This window comes from Phaenicophaeus curvirostris, chromosome 10, assembly GCF_032191515.1.
Source record: "Phaenicophaeus curvirostris isolate KB17595 chromosome 10, BPBGC_Pcur_1.0, whole genome shotgun sequence".
Classification (NCBI taxonomy): Eukaryota; Metazoa; Chordata; class Aves; order Cuculiformes; family Cuculidae; genus Phaenicophaeus; species Phaenicophaeus curvirostris.
In genome coordinates, this window is record NC_091401.1 from 12,598,424 (window position 1) to 12,616,741 (window position 18,318).

At 41.0% G+C, this 18,318-nt stretch overlaps 1 protein-coding gene across 2 annotated transcripts; it reads left to right on the forward strand.

The window, feature by feature from the left end:
- Positions 1–1,223: 1,223 nt before the first annotated feature.
- On the forward strand, positions 1,224–6,541 carry SCG2 (secretogranin II). Of its 2 annotated transcripts, none has more exons than XM_069864706.1 (2): positions 1,224–1,330; positions 4,190–6,540. In XM_069864706.1, exon 2 carries the CDS (start codon positions 4,203–4,205, stop codon positions 6,084–6,086), a length of 1,884 nt encoding a protein of 627 aa, XP_069720807.1. In that variant the 5' UTR covers positions 1,224–1,330; positions 4,190–4,202; the 3' UTR covers positions 6,087–6,540. The 2 variants fall into 2 exon arrangements, with proteins under 2 accessions (XP_069720807.1, XP_069720808.1); XM_069864707.1 differs by having other exon boundaries at positions 1,264–1,323; positions 4,190–6,541.
- The last annotated feature ends 11,777 nt before the right edge of the window (positions 6,542–18,318 follow it).

Below are 18,318 nucleotides of genomic sequence, written 5' to 3' on the forward strand. Positions count from 1 at the left end.
TCTTGTTCCCTTTCCCCCTCTTTTTTCCACTTTCCTCCTCTTTCTACGGTCTCATTTATTGTTTTGGGTTTTTTTCTCTTTTCCCCATTTTTCCCTTTTTCCATTTTTTTATTTCCTCCTTTTTTTCCCTTTTCCCCTTTTCTTTTCATCCTTTTTCAACTTTTTCGTTATGTCTTTTCTCCTTTTCTTTAGTCTTTCTTCCTTTTCTTTTTGTCTTTTCTCTTTTTTTTGTCTGTTGGTCTTTCTCCTTTTCATCTTTTTTCCTTTTCTATCTTTTTCCCCCTTTTCTTTTTTGCCTTATTTCTTTTTTACCTGCCATTTTCAGTTTTTTTCTTTCCCACCTCTTTTTTCCCCTTTTACAGTCTTTCTTTCTTCCCTCTCTTTTATTTTTTTGGTATTCTTTTTAATTTTCCCTATTTTCCCCCTTTTTTCTATTTTCTCCTTTTTTTCTTTTCTTTTTATACTTTTTCTTTCCTTTTCCCCTTTTTTCCTTTCATCTCCTTTTTCCTTTTCATTAGTCTTTTCCACCATTTTCATTTCTCTTTTATCCTTTTCTTTTTGCCTTATTTTTTTCTCTTATTTCTTTTACCTCCCCTTTACATCTTATTCCCTTTCCCTCTTTTTTTTCCTTTCCTCCTCTTTCTATCCTCTCTTTTACTGTTTTGTTTTTTCTCTTTTCCCTTTCCCCTTTTTTATTTCCTCCTTTTTTCTTTTTCCCTTTTCTTTTTGTCCTTTTCTTCTTTTTTATTTTGTCTTTTTTCCCCTTTCTTTTGGCCTTTATTTTCCTTTTTGTCCTTCTACTTTTGGTCTTTTTACCTTTTCTTTTTGTCTTTCCCTTCCCTTCCCTTCCCTTCCCTTCCCTTCCCTTCCCTTCCCTTCCCTTCCCTTCCCTTCCCTTCCCTTCCCTTCCCTTCCCTTCCCTTCCCTTCCCTTCCCTTCCCTTCCCTTCCCTTCCCTTCCCTTCCCTTCCCTTCCCTTCCCTTCCTTTCCCTTCCCTTCCCTTCCCCTTCCCTTCCCTTCCCTTCCCTTCCCTTCCCTTCCTTTCCCTTCCCTTCCCTTCCCCTTCCCCTTCCCTTCTCTTCCCTTTCCCTTTCCCTTTCCCTTTCCCTTTCCCTTTCCCTTTCCCTTTCCCTTTCCCTTTCCCTTTCCCTTTCCCTTTCCCTTTCCCTTTCCCTTTCCCTTTCCCTTCCCCCTCCCCCCCTCCCCCCGCGGCCGTGGGCGGGGCTGCGGGCGCGGTGACGTCATGCGGGGAGGGCGCTATAAGCGGGCGCTGTCCGGGTGCTGAAATCGGCGGCGGCGGCGGCGGCGAGAGCGGCCGGGCAGGTACCGGGTCGGAGCCGGGGCGGGAGGGGGTGCCGGTCAGACAGCGACCTACGGCAGGCGGTGGAACAGCGCTATAAACCGCAGAGCCATATAGAATATGTTGCTATTATCAGAATATATTTGTCTATATATTTGTAATATCAGCGTCGTTCACAGAGCATTTTCTGTTTCTGGCTCACCAACGCAGCACTTCAGCAGTGTCAAAATATAGGACGAGAGGTTACCTTGGATGCAAACACAATCTAACTAATATATATGTATACGAACAGTCCTTATATTCGTTCGGAACTGCTCGTCGTTTGGGGTTTTTCTTTTCCCCTCGCCTCATTCTTATTTTGTTCTTGTTTTGGGTCTCTTGTAGTCGGTGAAGCATTAGCTATTACTGCAATTGCGTTATTTATTGCAAAAGTAAATGGGAGGAAGACAATGTGATATATTTCTTCTTCTTTTTTGTTCCTTATGGAAAGCTGCTGTTGGATTTCCCCTCAGACTCTCAGAGCAGGGACTCATGTATAGAAAGCTTATAAGTTTTCGTTGCAAATTTTCACTGGAAACATTAGGTTCACATCAGAGATGACTGCTGAGAGAGATCGAGAGAGAAAATTACTGCTGCCATGGAAACATCCCAGAAAGGAGATTTATTGTTTTGTGGGGAACTTCTATCAGTCTGCATTGCTTTTGTATGTGTTAAATTGTGAACTTAATTGCTTAATTTTGTTAATAGAAACTTCTACACTTGTTGGCCAAAAGATGGTTTTCCTGTTTGTAAGATGCTAATAGAGGAGAAAATACACTCCCCATTCAGGCTAGCTTCACAATTATCCATCCATAGAGAAAACAGCCATTGGAGCATATTGTCCCTTGAGAAGCACAGGAGAGAATGTTAATATAGGTCTTAATTGACAGTATAAAATGTCACCTGTTTTCTCAAAAAAATATGGAATTAAGGTCTGAAATACTGGGGAGGAGTCCTCTTTCCCTAGGTGATGCAGTAGATTCCGTGACAAGACTTTATGACCTGAACTCAAAGCTTTAAAAAGAAATCATTTGCTTTGATAAGACTTTCAGGTATCATGTCCCAGTAAATTAGAAATGAAAATTCATCTTGAGACAAATACACCCCAAATATCTAGAGAGGAGCCAATGACCTGGTATTCCTGCAAAGGAAATATCCAGTTGAGCAACATCCTTGTGGAACACTAAACTAAGCTTTGCCTGTCTATGTACATTTTTATTTTAATGGAATGATGACAAGCCTTACAAAGGCTCTAACACTACATAATTGTGCACCATGAAGGAGGTTGAGTTCCAGGTCTCTGTGAGTGGGAGGTGCCTGGCAGATAATTACAGAACAACTCTCCCTTCCCCCATTCCACGGAAAGGACAGTTTCTCATGCATTAATCAAACTAACTCTATTCATAACCAGTTTCTCTGCTGGAAAAGAAAGTCTTGATTTAATTTATTTGCTACAATAAGTACCAAAGTGCTTTTTTTTCCATGGAGATACACGTTTATGGACAGGACTAGTGCCTTTTTCTTGTGACAAAAAATGATGTGGTGTGTTGGCTTTGTCTCAGGGCAAACTCAGATCTGTGGAGTGGGACCCTCTAACCAGCTGTTCTAAACTAATCCTTTGTGAAATCAATGCTCAGATGTGTCCAGGCTTGAGTAGATAGAAATGTTTGAGGAAATTGTCTGCCCAAGCATACCGAAAGGAAAAAAAAAAAGCAGTTATCTGAATGGATATTGCTTTAATTATTTATTTAAGACACATTATGTTAGGAAAAAAAACCAAAACAAAACCCAACAAACCTGAGTGGAAAAATGCTACAAGTGAGCTGAAATGAGCATATTCATGCTCTCTTTCTACTTACAGCAGTGGGTAAATAGTGGCATATGTAGTTTTTTCAGTCTGTCATGAAACACCGTCTCATCAGGATACTTTCACCAAGCCAAAAATCAACGGAACCAAAATAGGTCATTTAATCAAAGTGGTTTCTATTTTTATAATTTCTTTCTCATTGCTGTACTTTACCAGCTAATTTAACTGTATCAGAAAAGTCTCTAACCTGTCTCATGGCCCCAGTGCATCAGTGCCTGAGCATCTCTTGGGAAATAGGCGAAAGCAATTTTTTTCTTCTCTGGGTGGAGTGTGCTCAGCTTCCCACAGGACTGGGTTTGTGCAGCTGTACCCTCATTTGCAGCAGTGCCTAATCTCATCAATTTGGTCAGATGCATATTTTCAGAAATCAACATGCAAGTCATTTAATATGCCACATTCTCCACTTCATTATATTAATTTCCTTGCAGTCTACCACCATTCAGGGGTATTACCCTGGCATGAAATTAGATACCCTGTGGAGCAATCTCACAAAATAGTACTGTATGTGGTTTTAATATTAATATTTTGAGTGACATTTTAATATAAGGATATACTGATTTCACCATTTGAAGCCTTCATTTTCGTAATCAAAATGACATTTAGATTCCTCTATGGGCATTTCATGAACTATATAGGATTTGTGTTTTATACTTTGGTGCTGCCTTTGGAAAGCTGATGTTCATAGAGTACATTGAGCACAGAGATAAGAAATTTCTAGCATAGGAAACCAATAGTTTCCAGTAAAATGAGGAATCATAGGGAAGATTCAGGAAAGATTCAGAAAAACTCCTATTTCCACCAAATTATATGGCTTCCATGCACGAGTTACATTAGGGTTCCATAATAAATAAAAAAAATGTGTAGTAACTGGTAGTATTCTTCACAATGAGTTCCAGTTTAAAACAACAATCTCTGTTTTCCTTCTCAATTTTGTAAGTCTGTCTCCATATATCAACTGATTCTTTTTTCTTCTTTATTTCAAGGAAATATTTTAATATGGCAGAAACTAAAACCTTGCAGCTTGGAGCAGCCTGCGCTCTCGTCTTTTTCTTTGTCCAAATCTGTTGGGTTGATGCAGCTTCCTTCCAGCAGCATCAGCTTCTTCAGAAAGATCCAGACTATGTAATGAAAAACTTACAACGGTTCCCAAATCCCGATATGATCAAAGCTCTGGAATACATAGAAGATCTTCGCAAGCAAACTAACAAGGGAGAAAGCAGCCCTGATTACAACTCTTATCAGAGTGTCCCATATCTCCTGCAACAGAAAGAAAGCAAAGATCAGGTTCACCTACAGGATAACTTAAGGGATTCTTTGACTGAAGATGAGTCCCAATGGGTTAAGGTAATGTTGGAAGCCTTGCGGCAAGCTGAGAAAGAGTCAAACGTTGGCCCAAAGGAGAATAAACCTTATGGTCTGACTTCAGATACCAACTTTCCAGCTGGAGTAACTGATGATTATGAGGCTTACAAGTGGCCTGAGAGGTGGCAGAAATATCTCAGAATGCCACTTGGACACTATGAAGACAGTTCAAGAGACAGCCCTTTCAAACGTACTAATGAAATAGTGGAAGAGCAATACACACCCCAAAGCCTTGCTACACTGGAATCTGTGTTTCAGGAGTTGGGGAAGATGGCAGGACCTAGCAACCATAAGAAAGAAAGGCTAGATGAGGACCAAAAATTGTATACAGATGATGAAGATGATGTATATAAAGTGAACAACATTGCCTATGAAGATGTGGTTGGAGGAGAAGATTGGAATCCCATAGAGGAAAAATTGGAAAGCCAAACACAGGAAGAGATAAAAGATAGCAAGGAGGAAATTGATAAACATGAAGAGGAGATTGATGATGAAATTAAAAGATCAGGGAAACTCAGCTTTCTTGAGGATGAGATAAGAAGAGACAATAAAGACCAAATGTCAGAGGATGTTTCAAAGTTAATGAATTATTACCTGAAGAGGTTGATGGATGGTGCTGGAAATAGGAAATTAAGGACTGGAGGAGACCTTGAGGAAAAAAGAGCTCTTGCGTTTTTGGATAAGCAACTCGACCCTCAATCTATAGCTCAGCTGATAGAAATCTCAAGGAATTTACAAATTCCTCCTGAGGACTTAATAGACATGCTTAAAGCTGGAGAAAAAAAGCAGCTTCAGAGCGAAAGGCTGGAAGCTGAGAAGGAAGTAGAATTCCCAGAAGACCTTGACGAGATCACTGAAACTAATCTAGGACAGAGCGATATATTTAAAAACAATATAAACTCTAAAAATGGGTACATGAAGCAGCCTCTTAATGTTATTCCAGAAAATCTACCTGAAGACCTCAATATCGAAGATATTGTCAGTCTTCTGGGAACTGACAATTTAGCTAATCAGAATCCCTCCTTCTTACTAAATCGTCTTAATCAAGAAAATGATTTGCCAAGACTGTCTTACATTCCCAGAAGATTGAAAGGACACCCGTTTCCTAAAGCTGCCTGGATGAATGGTTTGGAAAGGCGACAAATGGAGTATGAGAAACTGAATGAGAAGGATGAAGAGCTGGCTGATTACTTAGCAAAGGTGTTGGCAAAATATCCTGAAGTCATCAATATGAACCAGATGAAACGAGTCCCAGTTCCAGCTTCTGAAAGTGACCTGCAGGAAGATGACCAGCTGGAGCAGGCCATCAGAGATCACCTAAGTCATCTGGGAACACAGGAGGCAGTAAAGTTGGCTTCACTCAGCAAAAGGCTTTCCATGGCTGGGGACACCGATGACACACAAAACAGGCAGTACCTGGATGAGGATATGCTAGCAAAGGTGCTAGAGTATCTAAAACAGGAGAAATCGGAGCTTGAAAGAGATCATATTACTAAACGGGCAATGGAAAATATGTAATTGTTTCCCAAATATTATTTCTCTTCAATGTGTTGACCTCTGTCCCAATTCAGTTGTGATTTCTTCCTGCTTTCCCACTAAACAACCTCTGGTAGACTACTTACCATTGAACAGTCTGCATATCTTTCTCAGAGCTGTTATATTGTTTATTGATATACTTATAGATGTTATAAATGATGGGGCAAACAACAAATTGCTTCAAACGTTTTAAGAAACAATTTAATGAAATCAAGTAAAACTATAATATGTAAACAAATGACCTTTGCATTGTTAATAAAACATGATAAATGAAGAGTGACAGTTATAATTTGTAATTTTTAATATTAATTGGATTATTTTGTTACTGTCTGTAGTGTTTTTTGTGAAGTATCAAATAAAAAAAAGCATTATATATATAGTTTTATTTACAAGGCTTTTTCTATTCAGTGTTTTATTGTTGATGAATAAATTATTTCTGGACAATAGACTGTGTTTCTTTGTGGCAGTTGATAAAGTCATACTAATTTGAAACAGAAACATATTGTTACTTTTACTGACAATTCTTCTGGAGTCTATTTATTTATCACAGAGTAAGTTGGTAGCATATACTGCTAGTTTTACAGCCTGTAAGAGTACCAACTGGAATTATCTTTAAGGACAGTGTGTATCTGAAGAGCTTGCTGAAGTCAACTAGGGTAGTAACTGCATTATTTTTTCTGAAAACTGGCTCCCACGTAATTAATGATTACGTATCTCGGCAGCAGGAGGAAGATACACGACCTGCTCAGCTAAGACAGGCACTGTATTGAAGCTCTAAAAAAAATACAAAGTTAAACCTTTGCACATGAGTAATAGCAGTTCTGGGGAGCTCTGATGAAGTAGATGAGAAGCTCTGCAGACGAGTTTCTCACCAACTTTCATGATGGCTACCACAAAGAAAGAGAGATGCTCCAAGGCAAGCAGAGAACTCACCCTGTAGGTAACGTCACTTTTCTTCCCTAATAACAATACTATTTCCCATTTAATGAAATGACTGTTAAATAGAGTCATAGAATGTTTTGAGTTGGAAGGGACCTTAAAGCCCATCCAGTTCCAACCCCCCTGCCATGGACAGGAACACCTCCCACCAGATCAGGCTCCTCAAAGCCCCATCCGACCTGGCTTTGAACACCTCCAGGGATGTGGCAGGCACGACTAATCTAAACCTTACCCCTTCCAGTTTAAAGCTGTTCCCACTCATTCTGTCACTACAGGCCCTTGTAAAATCCACAGAGTCTTTATTATTCACTACATTACCTGGACACTTGAGGTATCTCTTGAGCTCCTGTTAAGACCTGCAGTGGATGTTCTGGAAACACTGCTCTTTTGCAGAAGGAAAAGCACTTGTGTAACTCTGAGTCAGACATGGTTGTCACTAGAATAGCTCAGGAGTAAGCATTTCCAGGATTACAGTTTAAAAGTGGGTTTCCCTGTAGGATTCTTCAGCAGCTCACCTCTGCTAAATGGGGTGGGGATGGTCTTTGGCGAGGCAATGTCTAATGAAGTGAACTGCAATGGTGGCAGAAGTAAGACTTCCTCTTCAGTGCCAGCGTTACCCTGAGCAATTGAAGATGATAGCAGTTCAGTCACAGTTCTTGCTTTGGGCTGCAGCAGTTTCCTGTTACTTGGATGACTCAAAATATTAAACATGGAATGGAAAAAAATACCAGAGTTAAATTCCCTTCTGTACTCCAAAGAAGAACAAATCTGTTGCCATTCATGATGCACTTGCTTGTGACACGGGTAGATTAGAATCACTCTATATTATTTAAAATTAAGCGGTGCTTTTTAAAAATTCCTATTTTCACAACTTTGATTCCTAACACTTTATTTCTCCTTGATACTAATACAGTTCCTGCAATCCTAATAGTTCAGATGTTTCCTTTCAGTCAAATCTGTAACTCTTAATACTTAAATGCATAATACATACAACTGGGGAAAATTAATAAAAACAAGAGTACTAAGAACCAAATGAATGACTGCTGTTTGCAGTGAGCAAATTTCAGAATTTTTCATTCTAAAGCGATATTCTAACAAGACACTTTATTTACTGCCCTTATTCCCTTCCCACCCCCAGAGAATACCAAAGTCTAACTCCGTAGCCAGCTTACTAGGCAATTGTTTTAACAGGGCTGCAGTTAAACGCCCATTCTCAATTTTTTCTTACAGGAGAAAATAATTAACTCATATAAATATTTTCATAAAAAGAGATAATGGGCAGTCAGAGAAGCCCAAAGCTGTGTGAAGGCTTGAGATGCCCACTGAATACAGGCATTGTGCTGCCAGGGACAGCTGCTGGGAAGTGATCCAGCATCCATTGTCTGCGTACATCTCTGGCTCTTCTGGGTGTAGCCAGAGCATCTTCCCACCATGTCAGGCCTTCCCCACACGCATCAGGTAAAGAATGATTTGTTTATCATTTCAAAATATCTCTCCGAGAAGAGAGATGGAGACATACAACGGTGCTTTTAAAAGGAGTTTTCGATTTCTCCCCAGAGGCTGCCAAGCTTCAGGCTTGGAGGAGCATCCCTGTCCCCCCTGTGAAGCAGGGCTGAGCAACACATTTCTATGGCAGGTGGGAGGCAGCCTTACCACCTCCTTGCAGTGCATCACCACAACGAGGAAATGAGGATGAAAATGCTTTGAAGTTCCAGCCTTTGCTTCTGCTTTGTCCTAAAACTGCACTCACATGGCCTCTGCCACAACCCAACCAGCCCTGCCATGAGTCTTTGTGCTCTGAGCACAGTGCTCTGATCACAATGCTCTTCATTCTTTTGTGCCAACACTTGCAGCACTGCAGTTCTCCTTCCACCACTGAAAGCCTCCAGACCCGAGTGCCATCCTAAAGGACCTGGCTCAGAGGCTACTTGATAGTTTCTTCAAGTGGAAAACAAAACAATCAAGCTGTAAAGCTTATGGTTCAAAGAAGGTTTTGATTTTTTTTAAAGTCAACGTAAGAGGCTGATGGCATCAAAACAATGAAATTTTACAACATACACATTAATTTAGCATGCTATTATTATTACGTCTTTAGTTGATCTCATTTTCTCCTTAAACAATGTTTCTAGCAAAGGGATAGAGGTTCACAGATCACTGTTTCAGCTATTATTCCTGGAATAGACTACCAGCCAATAATATACCTAATTCACAAGATGTGTGGAAGACCTAGAAAAGATGTCACACAAAAAAACATCATTCAAGCATGTCTGGTGGTAGTTTTAAATTCCTTAGTTTTATTCCACTCCTACCACAGCCTGTAGCACTCCTTTCCCCTGGCTTACTCGGGCTCCACAGCTGACCCTAGCCCTGAGTTGTTTGACATAAATGCTGCCTCCAGGATCGTATCCAAGGAGAGCTCAGAGAAAATTTTGAATACAAAAATGATTTTGGGTCTAAGGAACCAGAGATACAAATCCATACGTAGGAGGACAGCATCTTTCAGAGACTGCGTAGAAGAAAATAAGCTTTGGGAAATCCAAACCTTGGCATGAGTAGATACATTACTTTTTAGAAGACCAGCTCTCTTACAGGGTGTGAAGTCATAAGGGAATTTACCATTTGTGATTCATCTTCATACACAAGAAAAGAGATTTTGAGCTTGAAATTGCGGAATTGCTCACTGTATAACAGAACTGCATGGAAGTCTCAAGCTGATTTCAGGCTAAAAAGTGACATTGATAACGCTTCCTCTTCTAGACACAGAAAACAAATAGCTAATCTCCCCATGAAGCGCTTAATTTCTAACAAACAAATCTCCAACTCCATTTTGAAATGAAACAACCAAATATTAAATAGGCTGCATCCTCTTGGTAGCTATAGTTATTTCTTGCTCTCCAACAAAAACTCCTGCAGAAGAGCAGATAGTTATACCTGAATATGCAAGACAACATTATCAAAATGTACATCATAACATGAGATCTGCTCCATTAAACCACTCCAGAGTGGCTGCCTGCAGAGAGGCTGTGTAGTGCTTAATTGCTCTTAATAGCCACAGTCGCCCCTGCTTTCATTTGTCTGTGTTTTATGTTTTGCTTATGAGTGTAGTGGGACAAACAGTCATGTTGTTAATAATGCACACAGAATATGTAATGTAACAGATACACTATCAAGCTTATTATTATAATAATATACAAAATAAAGTGCCCATCCTGCATTTTTTACCCAGGCAAAGTAAGGAGTAGATTCTTAATTCCTCTTTTGTGCTATGATTTGTCAGCATCCCAGATGCAGCTGGTTTGTGCACTCTGTTTATCAGTGGCTTTTGTCCAACAGAGAAAAATATTCCTGTTCACATCTTCCCCTGAAAGCCTGCAATAAGCTTCATCGTGTTCTCACATTTAAGGTCCTCCCCAACGAGCAGATTAAAGAGAAATTCTGCGTTTGATCTGAATATAACAAGTTGCTGAACACCTTCCTCAAGACCCAAGGGAGTTTTTCTTTGTACATATAACAGAATTCATTGTACTGTTACTCATATAATACCTTTTTGCTTTTTCATTAATTCACGTGTTACTGCAAGTGTTTTGTTTACATCTGCATCTTGATGGCTCCATTATTTTGTCAGCTGGGGCTTTTAAACAAGAACATTTTTTGGTTAAAAAAGTAATGTAACCGCATTATCTTATCTGAAGAAATTAGATTGTTGCAATTATTTTTTTTTAGAAAAGGGCATTTCCACATTGCAGTGGAAGAAGTTTAAGTCACATATAATACGATAGATGATAGCATTTCTCAAAGCACTTCACAAGATACCTTGTTTTGCAGGCAAGGCAACATAAGCACTTCATGATTTTCTTAAGAATACATGGCAAAGGGGAAGCCAAGGCTGAAACCCAGGGAAACCAGAGCCATGCTTTGCTTCACAGCTTTATTCTGCCATTCTTGCTGTTGTTAGCTAATGAGAAGACTCATCACTCAAATCTGCTTCTCCAGGCAAACCCTACCAAAACCAATCTTCCATTACTTCAGGTCAAAAGTAACATCGAGTGAGTGGAGCACTTTGATGGACAACAGTCACATGCTGCGATGAGAGCCATGCGGGCACTGCATTTGCTGGGGCATCCCAGAGAAGCACAACACTGGCCAGTGGCTATTTACTACATGATGCATCAATCTATACAGATGCAGCTGGACACCAGCTGCATTTTACATTTGTTCAGCTAGACAGGCATCTCCAGAGAGGTTATCCAAGCTGCAAGAAATTCCACCAGTTAGCAGCAGCAGGCAGGTGCAGAGCCTCTAGTGCATACTGTGGAAAGGAGAAGCTCTGAATCAGAGCTGATTATCTGAAGAGCCATGTTATTCCTGACTTTTGGATAATTCAAAAACATTTGAGATTGTTAATAATTCATTTGCAGACATTGCAGAGGTCTAAATGTGGCTGATTAAATGCATTTGACGTTTCTCTTGAGAGAGGCTGTTATTTCAGGAAACCATTCAGTATCTGCAAATGTCTTGGAATTAGCGTACTCAAAATTAAGGGTTTACTTACACAGTTTTCCCCATGTAAAGAAAGAAAAGCGACCTCTGATTCCAAATGTAATATACACTGATGAATAGCTACAGTACAAATATTTTAAGTTCACGACAGCCATTCAGCAGATCTGCTGTGTAATGACTGGCAGTGCAACACAGAGAGTTCTGCCTTCCTCTGCTAAGACAAAAACCTGCAGACAATGAGCCACACAGTCCTACATTCTTGGGGGAGGAGAGCTAGAAAACAGTCGTTTGGCACCTCCCCAGCTCCCACAATTGTAGCTCAGTGATACACTTCCCAAAACCTTCTTGGTGTCTGCCTAAAAATAACGCCCCTGCCTTTTCCTGGCAGACCTGCCAGCCTCTTGTAGGGCAACTTGGTGGGAATTCCACAAAGCAGCCAAGTCCTCTGGTTTGGCTGAGCAGGATCCAGGGCAAAATTTGAAAGAAATAATGAGCTTTATGTCACCTTTGTCTCTCCTAGATTATGCCACCAGATTTGAGACCACTGAATTGGTTTGGCTTCATGCTTAAGTTAGAGTAAGCTGTGGGGTGCATTTAGTACCACTCCATTCAAAGGCTTAAATGAGAACTAAGCTTTTATGCAAACTCGAGCATGTATTTTTCAAGCAAGTGACCCACATCAGAGCAGTTCTCCTCCTACTGTGCCGTCACCACCACTGGTGTGTCTCTGCTACTGGTGATAGTAAGATACACCCCTGACAGAACTTTGCTCAGGGTCACCTTGGTAAACCTTTTTAGGTTATTTTACTCTCAGCCTAAGCCCATGCCAACACAGAGAAGAGGAGGCACACTGTGCCTCTCTGTTGACATTTCCAGGTGAAGCACACAGTTGTTCCATCTATTAAAACCATTTCCAAAACCATACTTCCTTTAAATGGATCGTTTTTCCAGCTCAAATTTTAGATTCCATGTAGATTCCAATTGTAAATCTGTTGCCCCTAAATGTAAAAAGAAAGGTCACATTCCCACTTGTATCCCTCCTCTTTGACCTAAGAGAGGGTATCAGAATGGATATGATGCAACATGTAATTTCTGCAAGGAACACATTTTCTACCATGGCTAAGTGTTTTGTCATCTGCTAATAATTGTCACAGCAGAGCAATGAACCTCTTAGACACTACAAGGCTTCTACTCCCATATTAAGTGTGTAAGAGCCAGGCCAGGAACACTAAGTACAGACAGAGAAAAGATAAAAATAAAGATAAATTATTAAGGGGGATAAACCAAACATTCCTTACTTGTCATCTAGGTGGCATAACAATGGGAGACGTGTTAAATCCCTTCAAGTAAGTGTTGGGATGCAAATGTAATCTGACAGGAAAACCGCTTTCCATAACGTTATATTTTATCACATCCAACATAAAATCAATTTATTTTCTTACAAACACAAGTGCAACAAGGCAGAAATTTTGCATTAGTGACCAGCACATTGAAGGAGACTAAGAAAAACAAAATCATAAAATGGTTTGGGTTGGAAAGGTTCTTAAAGCCCATCCAGTTCCAAACCCCCTGCAATGTGCAAGGACACCTCTACTGGATCAGGCTGCTCAAAGCCCCATCCAACCTGGCCTCAAAGACCTCCAGGGGTGGGGCAGCTGTGACTTCTCTGGGCAACCTCTGCCTCACCACCCTCACAAGAAAGTATTTCATCCTAATATCTAATCCTAATCTTCCCTCTTTCAGCTTAAAACTCTTCATCCTCATCACCCATCCTAGAAAAGATGCAGAAGCCAGAATCGCAAACCCAGCCCCCACCACAGACAGACCAATGTTCAATGCCATCTTTGCAGTCCCATCTTCCCCCGCTACTGTAAGAAAAATCAGGGTCACTAGTGTAAATACTTCAAGACATGACAACAAACATAAATGAAACATATAGTTCAACACATAGTTTAAAAAAATCACTTCATATGGGGAGTCACAGAGCAAGTCTGATTTTCTTCAGCATTGCTTTGGCCCTGAAGTTCCTTTAAGGTTAGCTTAAAATGCTCTCTGTGGAGCTGATTGCTGCTTCACGCATAGATGGCCGCATCAGACTCCAAATCTCTTGGCTCCAAACTAAGATGCTATTTATAGATTCGTCTTAGCCCTCCCTCCCTCCCTTCCAAACAGGCTGAAGTACCAACCTGGAAAATACAAAACTCTGTTCAAGCACAGAGATGAGAACAAAGGGGATATGAAGTAGTTTGGACATTAAAAACACGCTAAGATAGATTGTGGCAGGCAGATGGACTCCCTGAGGAACAATATTTTGACAACAGCCTTCAAGAGATTTCTGAAGTGCAATCAATTTAATCAATACTCTGCTCAAACACCTTTTCCCATTCATCTGATCTACAGTAGACTCCAGAAAATCATATTTGCTTTATTTCATTAACCCTACTAAAGGCAACATTTACATTTTTGATTTAATACTGGATGCTCACTGATGTGCTCTGCAAAGCCAGGTGATGGATGAGGCTGGGGAGGTCTCCCCTCCCTATCACTTGTGTGCTCTTTCTGCCACGGTTACGATGAATGGCAATGCCATGTCATAGACTGGTGGGGTGGTGTGGGAGAAACTGGACTGGTGACTGCCTGCAGGTCAGCACGAGGGCCAAGGAGTGCCCAGGTCACCTGGGCTGCCTTAGGTGTTGGAGATACTTCTATCTTTGAGCTGACACCTCAGTGGTTACTGTCTTGGATAATTCATTTGTTGGTCAGGTTGTGCAATTTCCTTTTCTTCCATTTACCGTCCTCCTGACTCAGCTCAGTGCATGACTCGGTAACCTTGGCTTAATCACAGAATCACAGAATCACAGAACAACCAGGTTGGAAGAGACCCACCGGATCATCGAGTCCAACCATTCCTATCAAACACTAAACCATGCCCCTTAGCACCTCGTCCACCCGTGCCTTAAACACCTCCAGGGAAGGTGACTCAACCACCTCCCTGGGCAGCCTGTTCCAGTGCCCAATGACCCTTTCTGTGAAAAATTTTTTCCTAATGTCCAGCCTAAATCTCCCCTGGCGGAGCTTGAGGCCATTTCCTCTTGTCCTGTCCCCTGTCACTTGGGAGAAGAGGCCAGCACCTTCCTCTCTACAACCTCCTTTCAGGTAGTTGTAGAGAGCAATGAGGTCTCCCCTCTAGCCTCCTCTCTAATCATCTTCATCATAAATTCTGAGTCTATTTCATTGCTGCTAAAGTTCTTTCTGACCAGCTCCTACAGCTAAACAATCGTAATGAAAAAAAAAAAACTGGGACTTTACCTTTGGATTGTGGATATTTTTAAAAAACAACTCCTGTGTTATACCATCTTTCCAAATAAGGAGCTAAAAGCAGCAGCACACTAGTTTATAAATATATAAAAGATGCAGCCTTTTAAAAATACATACTAAACTTTGAAGATAGAATGAGTAGTATTTAGTTATCCTATACCAAGGATGTTGGGACCTTTGCCTTTTTCCTAAGGAAATTACTTTGCCTTGTAGCTCACCTTCTATATCGCACACTCTTCTGCCTCTGCAATTCATTATCCAGTACTCGATCTCCTCAATAGTCTAATGCTGATGTCTTCAGGAAATGAATTTTTTTAATAGCCTTCTTGATGAACGTGGTTTGTGGCACCTGAAAATAAATGGACTGTATTTCTAGGCTGGTTGCGTATTTTACCTATCGAGTCATCCATCTCAGAGGCTGTGGCTTCCTATGTGTTGAGATGGAAAAATAATTTTAAAAGTAATTTGCCTGACAAGATATGAATATTTGTCCTCCTACATATCCTATGGGTACGAAGTTGGATTTATAGCTTGCTCTTTCATTTTACATCTTTCAAAGGCAAGGCACAGGAAATGCACTACTTTATCAGTTCTTGAAGCGTGAGAACAGGAGTTGTACTCTGTGTGTGTACACACACAGCTTATAAAAAGGGTGTTGGGATATGCAACAGAGAAGGTGCTTTAGATCAGCCGTTGCTACAGAGAGGAAAATAGAAGATGGAACGTGAGTGAGCAAGCCCCTGCTTAACATTCATGAGGCAGCAACGAGGTACAGAGGGACCTCTTCCGCCACCAAATCTCAGTTGAGCAGAAGGAGATGATTCTTCAGCTTGACTTTCTCATGAGGAAGGCACCCACCCTGGCTAATCAGTGCTTCCACTAATTATGCTCATATCTGGCAAACGAAACCATAGCCAGGGAAACCATATGATCTTTGGAAATGCAAACCAATTTTGGGTATCTACGTTAAAACAGCTCATCTTCCAAAGTCAATATGTCTCAGAAAATCTGAGAAAATGTTGAAATCATTGTGCTTTGTACTGTCTTTTCCTTATAAACAGACACAGTATGTACTGGGGTGATTTACCACAGCGCTGCTGACTTCATTGAGTACAGAGCACATTGAGCCATCTTGACAAATATTTACACAGAACCAAATAATCCCACAAGTTTCTTTGTGTTTCAGTGCATCCAGCACCTCCGGCAAGCATCAGTCTCTGCCCAGGACATCTCACACCCTCCCCATGCCCCAGCGAGTAGCAGGCAGTAGATGACTGGCATGGCACAGGGACAAGGCTGTGACAGGCTTGCATTCCCTGACAGAAGTAAGAAAGACAAAGGGGAAAATGTCTGAAGTCTCTGTGAAAAGATCAGATACAGCATGGTTTTGCAGGAAGTGCCTCAGGAACACGCTCATATGCTTCCTTGGAACCCACTAATGTGCTTCATAAAGAAGTGTGACCAACGAGTTGAGGGAGGGGATTCTCCCCATCTACTCCACTCTCGTAAGACCTCACCTGGAGTCCCACAATCAGTTGTGGAGTACTCAGTGCAGGAAGGACATGTATCTGTTAGAGCGAGTCCAGAGGAGACCACGGAGATGATCTGAGGGCTGGAGCACCTCCCATTAGAGGACAGGCTGAGAGAGTTGAAGTTGTTCAGCCTGGAGAAGAGAAGGTTCTGGGGAGACATTAAAGCAGCTTCCAGTACTGAAAGCGGGTCTTTATCAGGGAGTACAGGGGTAATGGTTTTAAGATGAAACAAGGGAGATCTAGATTAAATATTAGAAAGAAATGTTTTCCTGTGAGGGTGGTGAGGCACTGGCACAGGTTGCCCAGAGAAATTATGGTTGCCCCATCCCTGGAAGTGTTCAGGGACAGGCTGGGTGAGGCTTTGAGCAACCTGATGCAGCAAGAGGTGTCCCTGCCCTTGGCAAGGGGGTTGAAACTGGATGGGCTTCAAGATCCCTTCCAACCCAAACCATTCTATGATTCTATCATAGATTAGGAGTTTCTATAGCTTGTGTAAACATGTAGAACTCAACTCCCATGTCTCCCACAGGCTCTATGCCATTCCTGCCGAAGCTCCTGGGATCTGGGCTTCCCTGGGACAAGCCTGAGGTCTTGGTTTGCAAACCTTGCCCTTTGGTGCAGTGCAGGTGGGGAGCGCTCTAGGGCACAAACTTTGCTACCAGCTGCAGTGGAAAAGCTTTCTGCACCCTTCCCTGCCTTTGAGCTGCCTCTGGAAGTTTTATTTTTTCATCAACCTGACTAGCTTCTTGATTACACAAATCTGGGGAAAACAGAAGTCAGTGCCTGGGGCCACTTAAGGACAGACTTGTTTATGACCGATCCATGTTATGTTTTCCCCAATGCTTATATGAATCAAAACATAAATGAAGTCTCTCCAATTGAAATAACCTAAACCTTTCATTTCACACAACACAAATTTTTATATCGCTCTTGAAGTTGTTCTTAAAACTCTTCTATGAAAATGAAAGTACAAGCTGAAGGTAAAAACAATCTCAAAATAAAACAAACTATGTTCTGTTCTGAAAATTCCCTTTGTTTAGCTTCTGTTTTTTTTTTTAAATTTTCTTTTTTCTTTTCCAGGAATCTGCAGGGTGCTTTACTAAAAGGGGACTTTCATTTTTCAGGAAAAATAATACTTTGTTTTAAGAAAAGATAATCCATCTCTTTTAGCCTGGGAAGCAGAGAATAGGATCTCCTTTCCAGGTGTTTCTCTGGCTGACAGAGTCATTAGCAGGTTTTCTGCATTTCTTCTTCTAAGAGAATTATTGAAGAATCAAATGTCATACAAATGGGCTGAGACAGCCCAGTGCAAAATGTTCTACATAAAAAAATGAAGTATCCTCCCCTCCAGGAAAGTATTGTGATTCCAGAAAAGTCTGACAGAGATCATTAGTGATTACCAGATACAGTAGCCATAGTTCTGTTCCCCAGAACAAGCCAGGTTGCTTTCTTCACGTGATGTGAGATTTGATATTATTTTCAATTTTGCAGTGCTGGGAGAGCAGTTCAGCTAACTTTTAAAGTTCATTTCAAGAATAGGGTTCAATTTAGCAGGTAATTTGCAGATACCATCCCTCTGATTGCAGTAAGTTTTTCTCCCCATTGCAGAAAGCACAGAGAGATGAGGAAGGCAGACATGTGCGTTAGCAACCCCACATAACCCACCCTAACCCAAAATGTGCTTGCAAATTGATATATTAAAGAATCGAGTTTCCAATTAGCTACTTTAATGCAAATTATTATTTTATTTATAGGATGGTTCTTCCTTAGACTCTAAATTGCTGTATCTCTGGTGCTAGCATGAAGTCATGAGATAAATGAATCACAGACGATTACTGTGTCTGCAGAGAATGTTATGTTCTTGAGTCTAACCTGATGTTACAGCACTTGTGAGAGGTCTATGCATGCATGCACACATCTGTCAG

Coding starts and splice junctions, on each gene's coding strand:
- SCG2 (XM_069864706.1), top strand. CDS start 4,203: ATGGCAGAAACTAAAACCTTGCAGCTTGGAGCAGCCTGCGCTCTCGTC.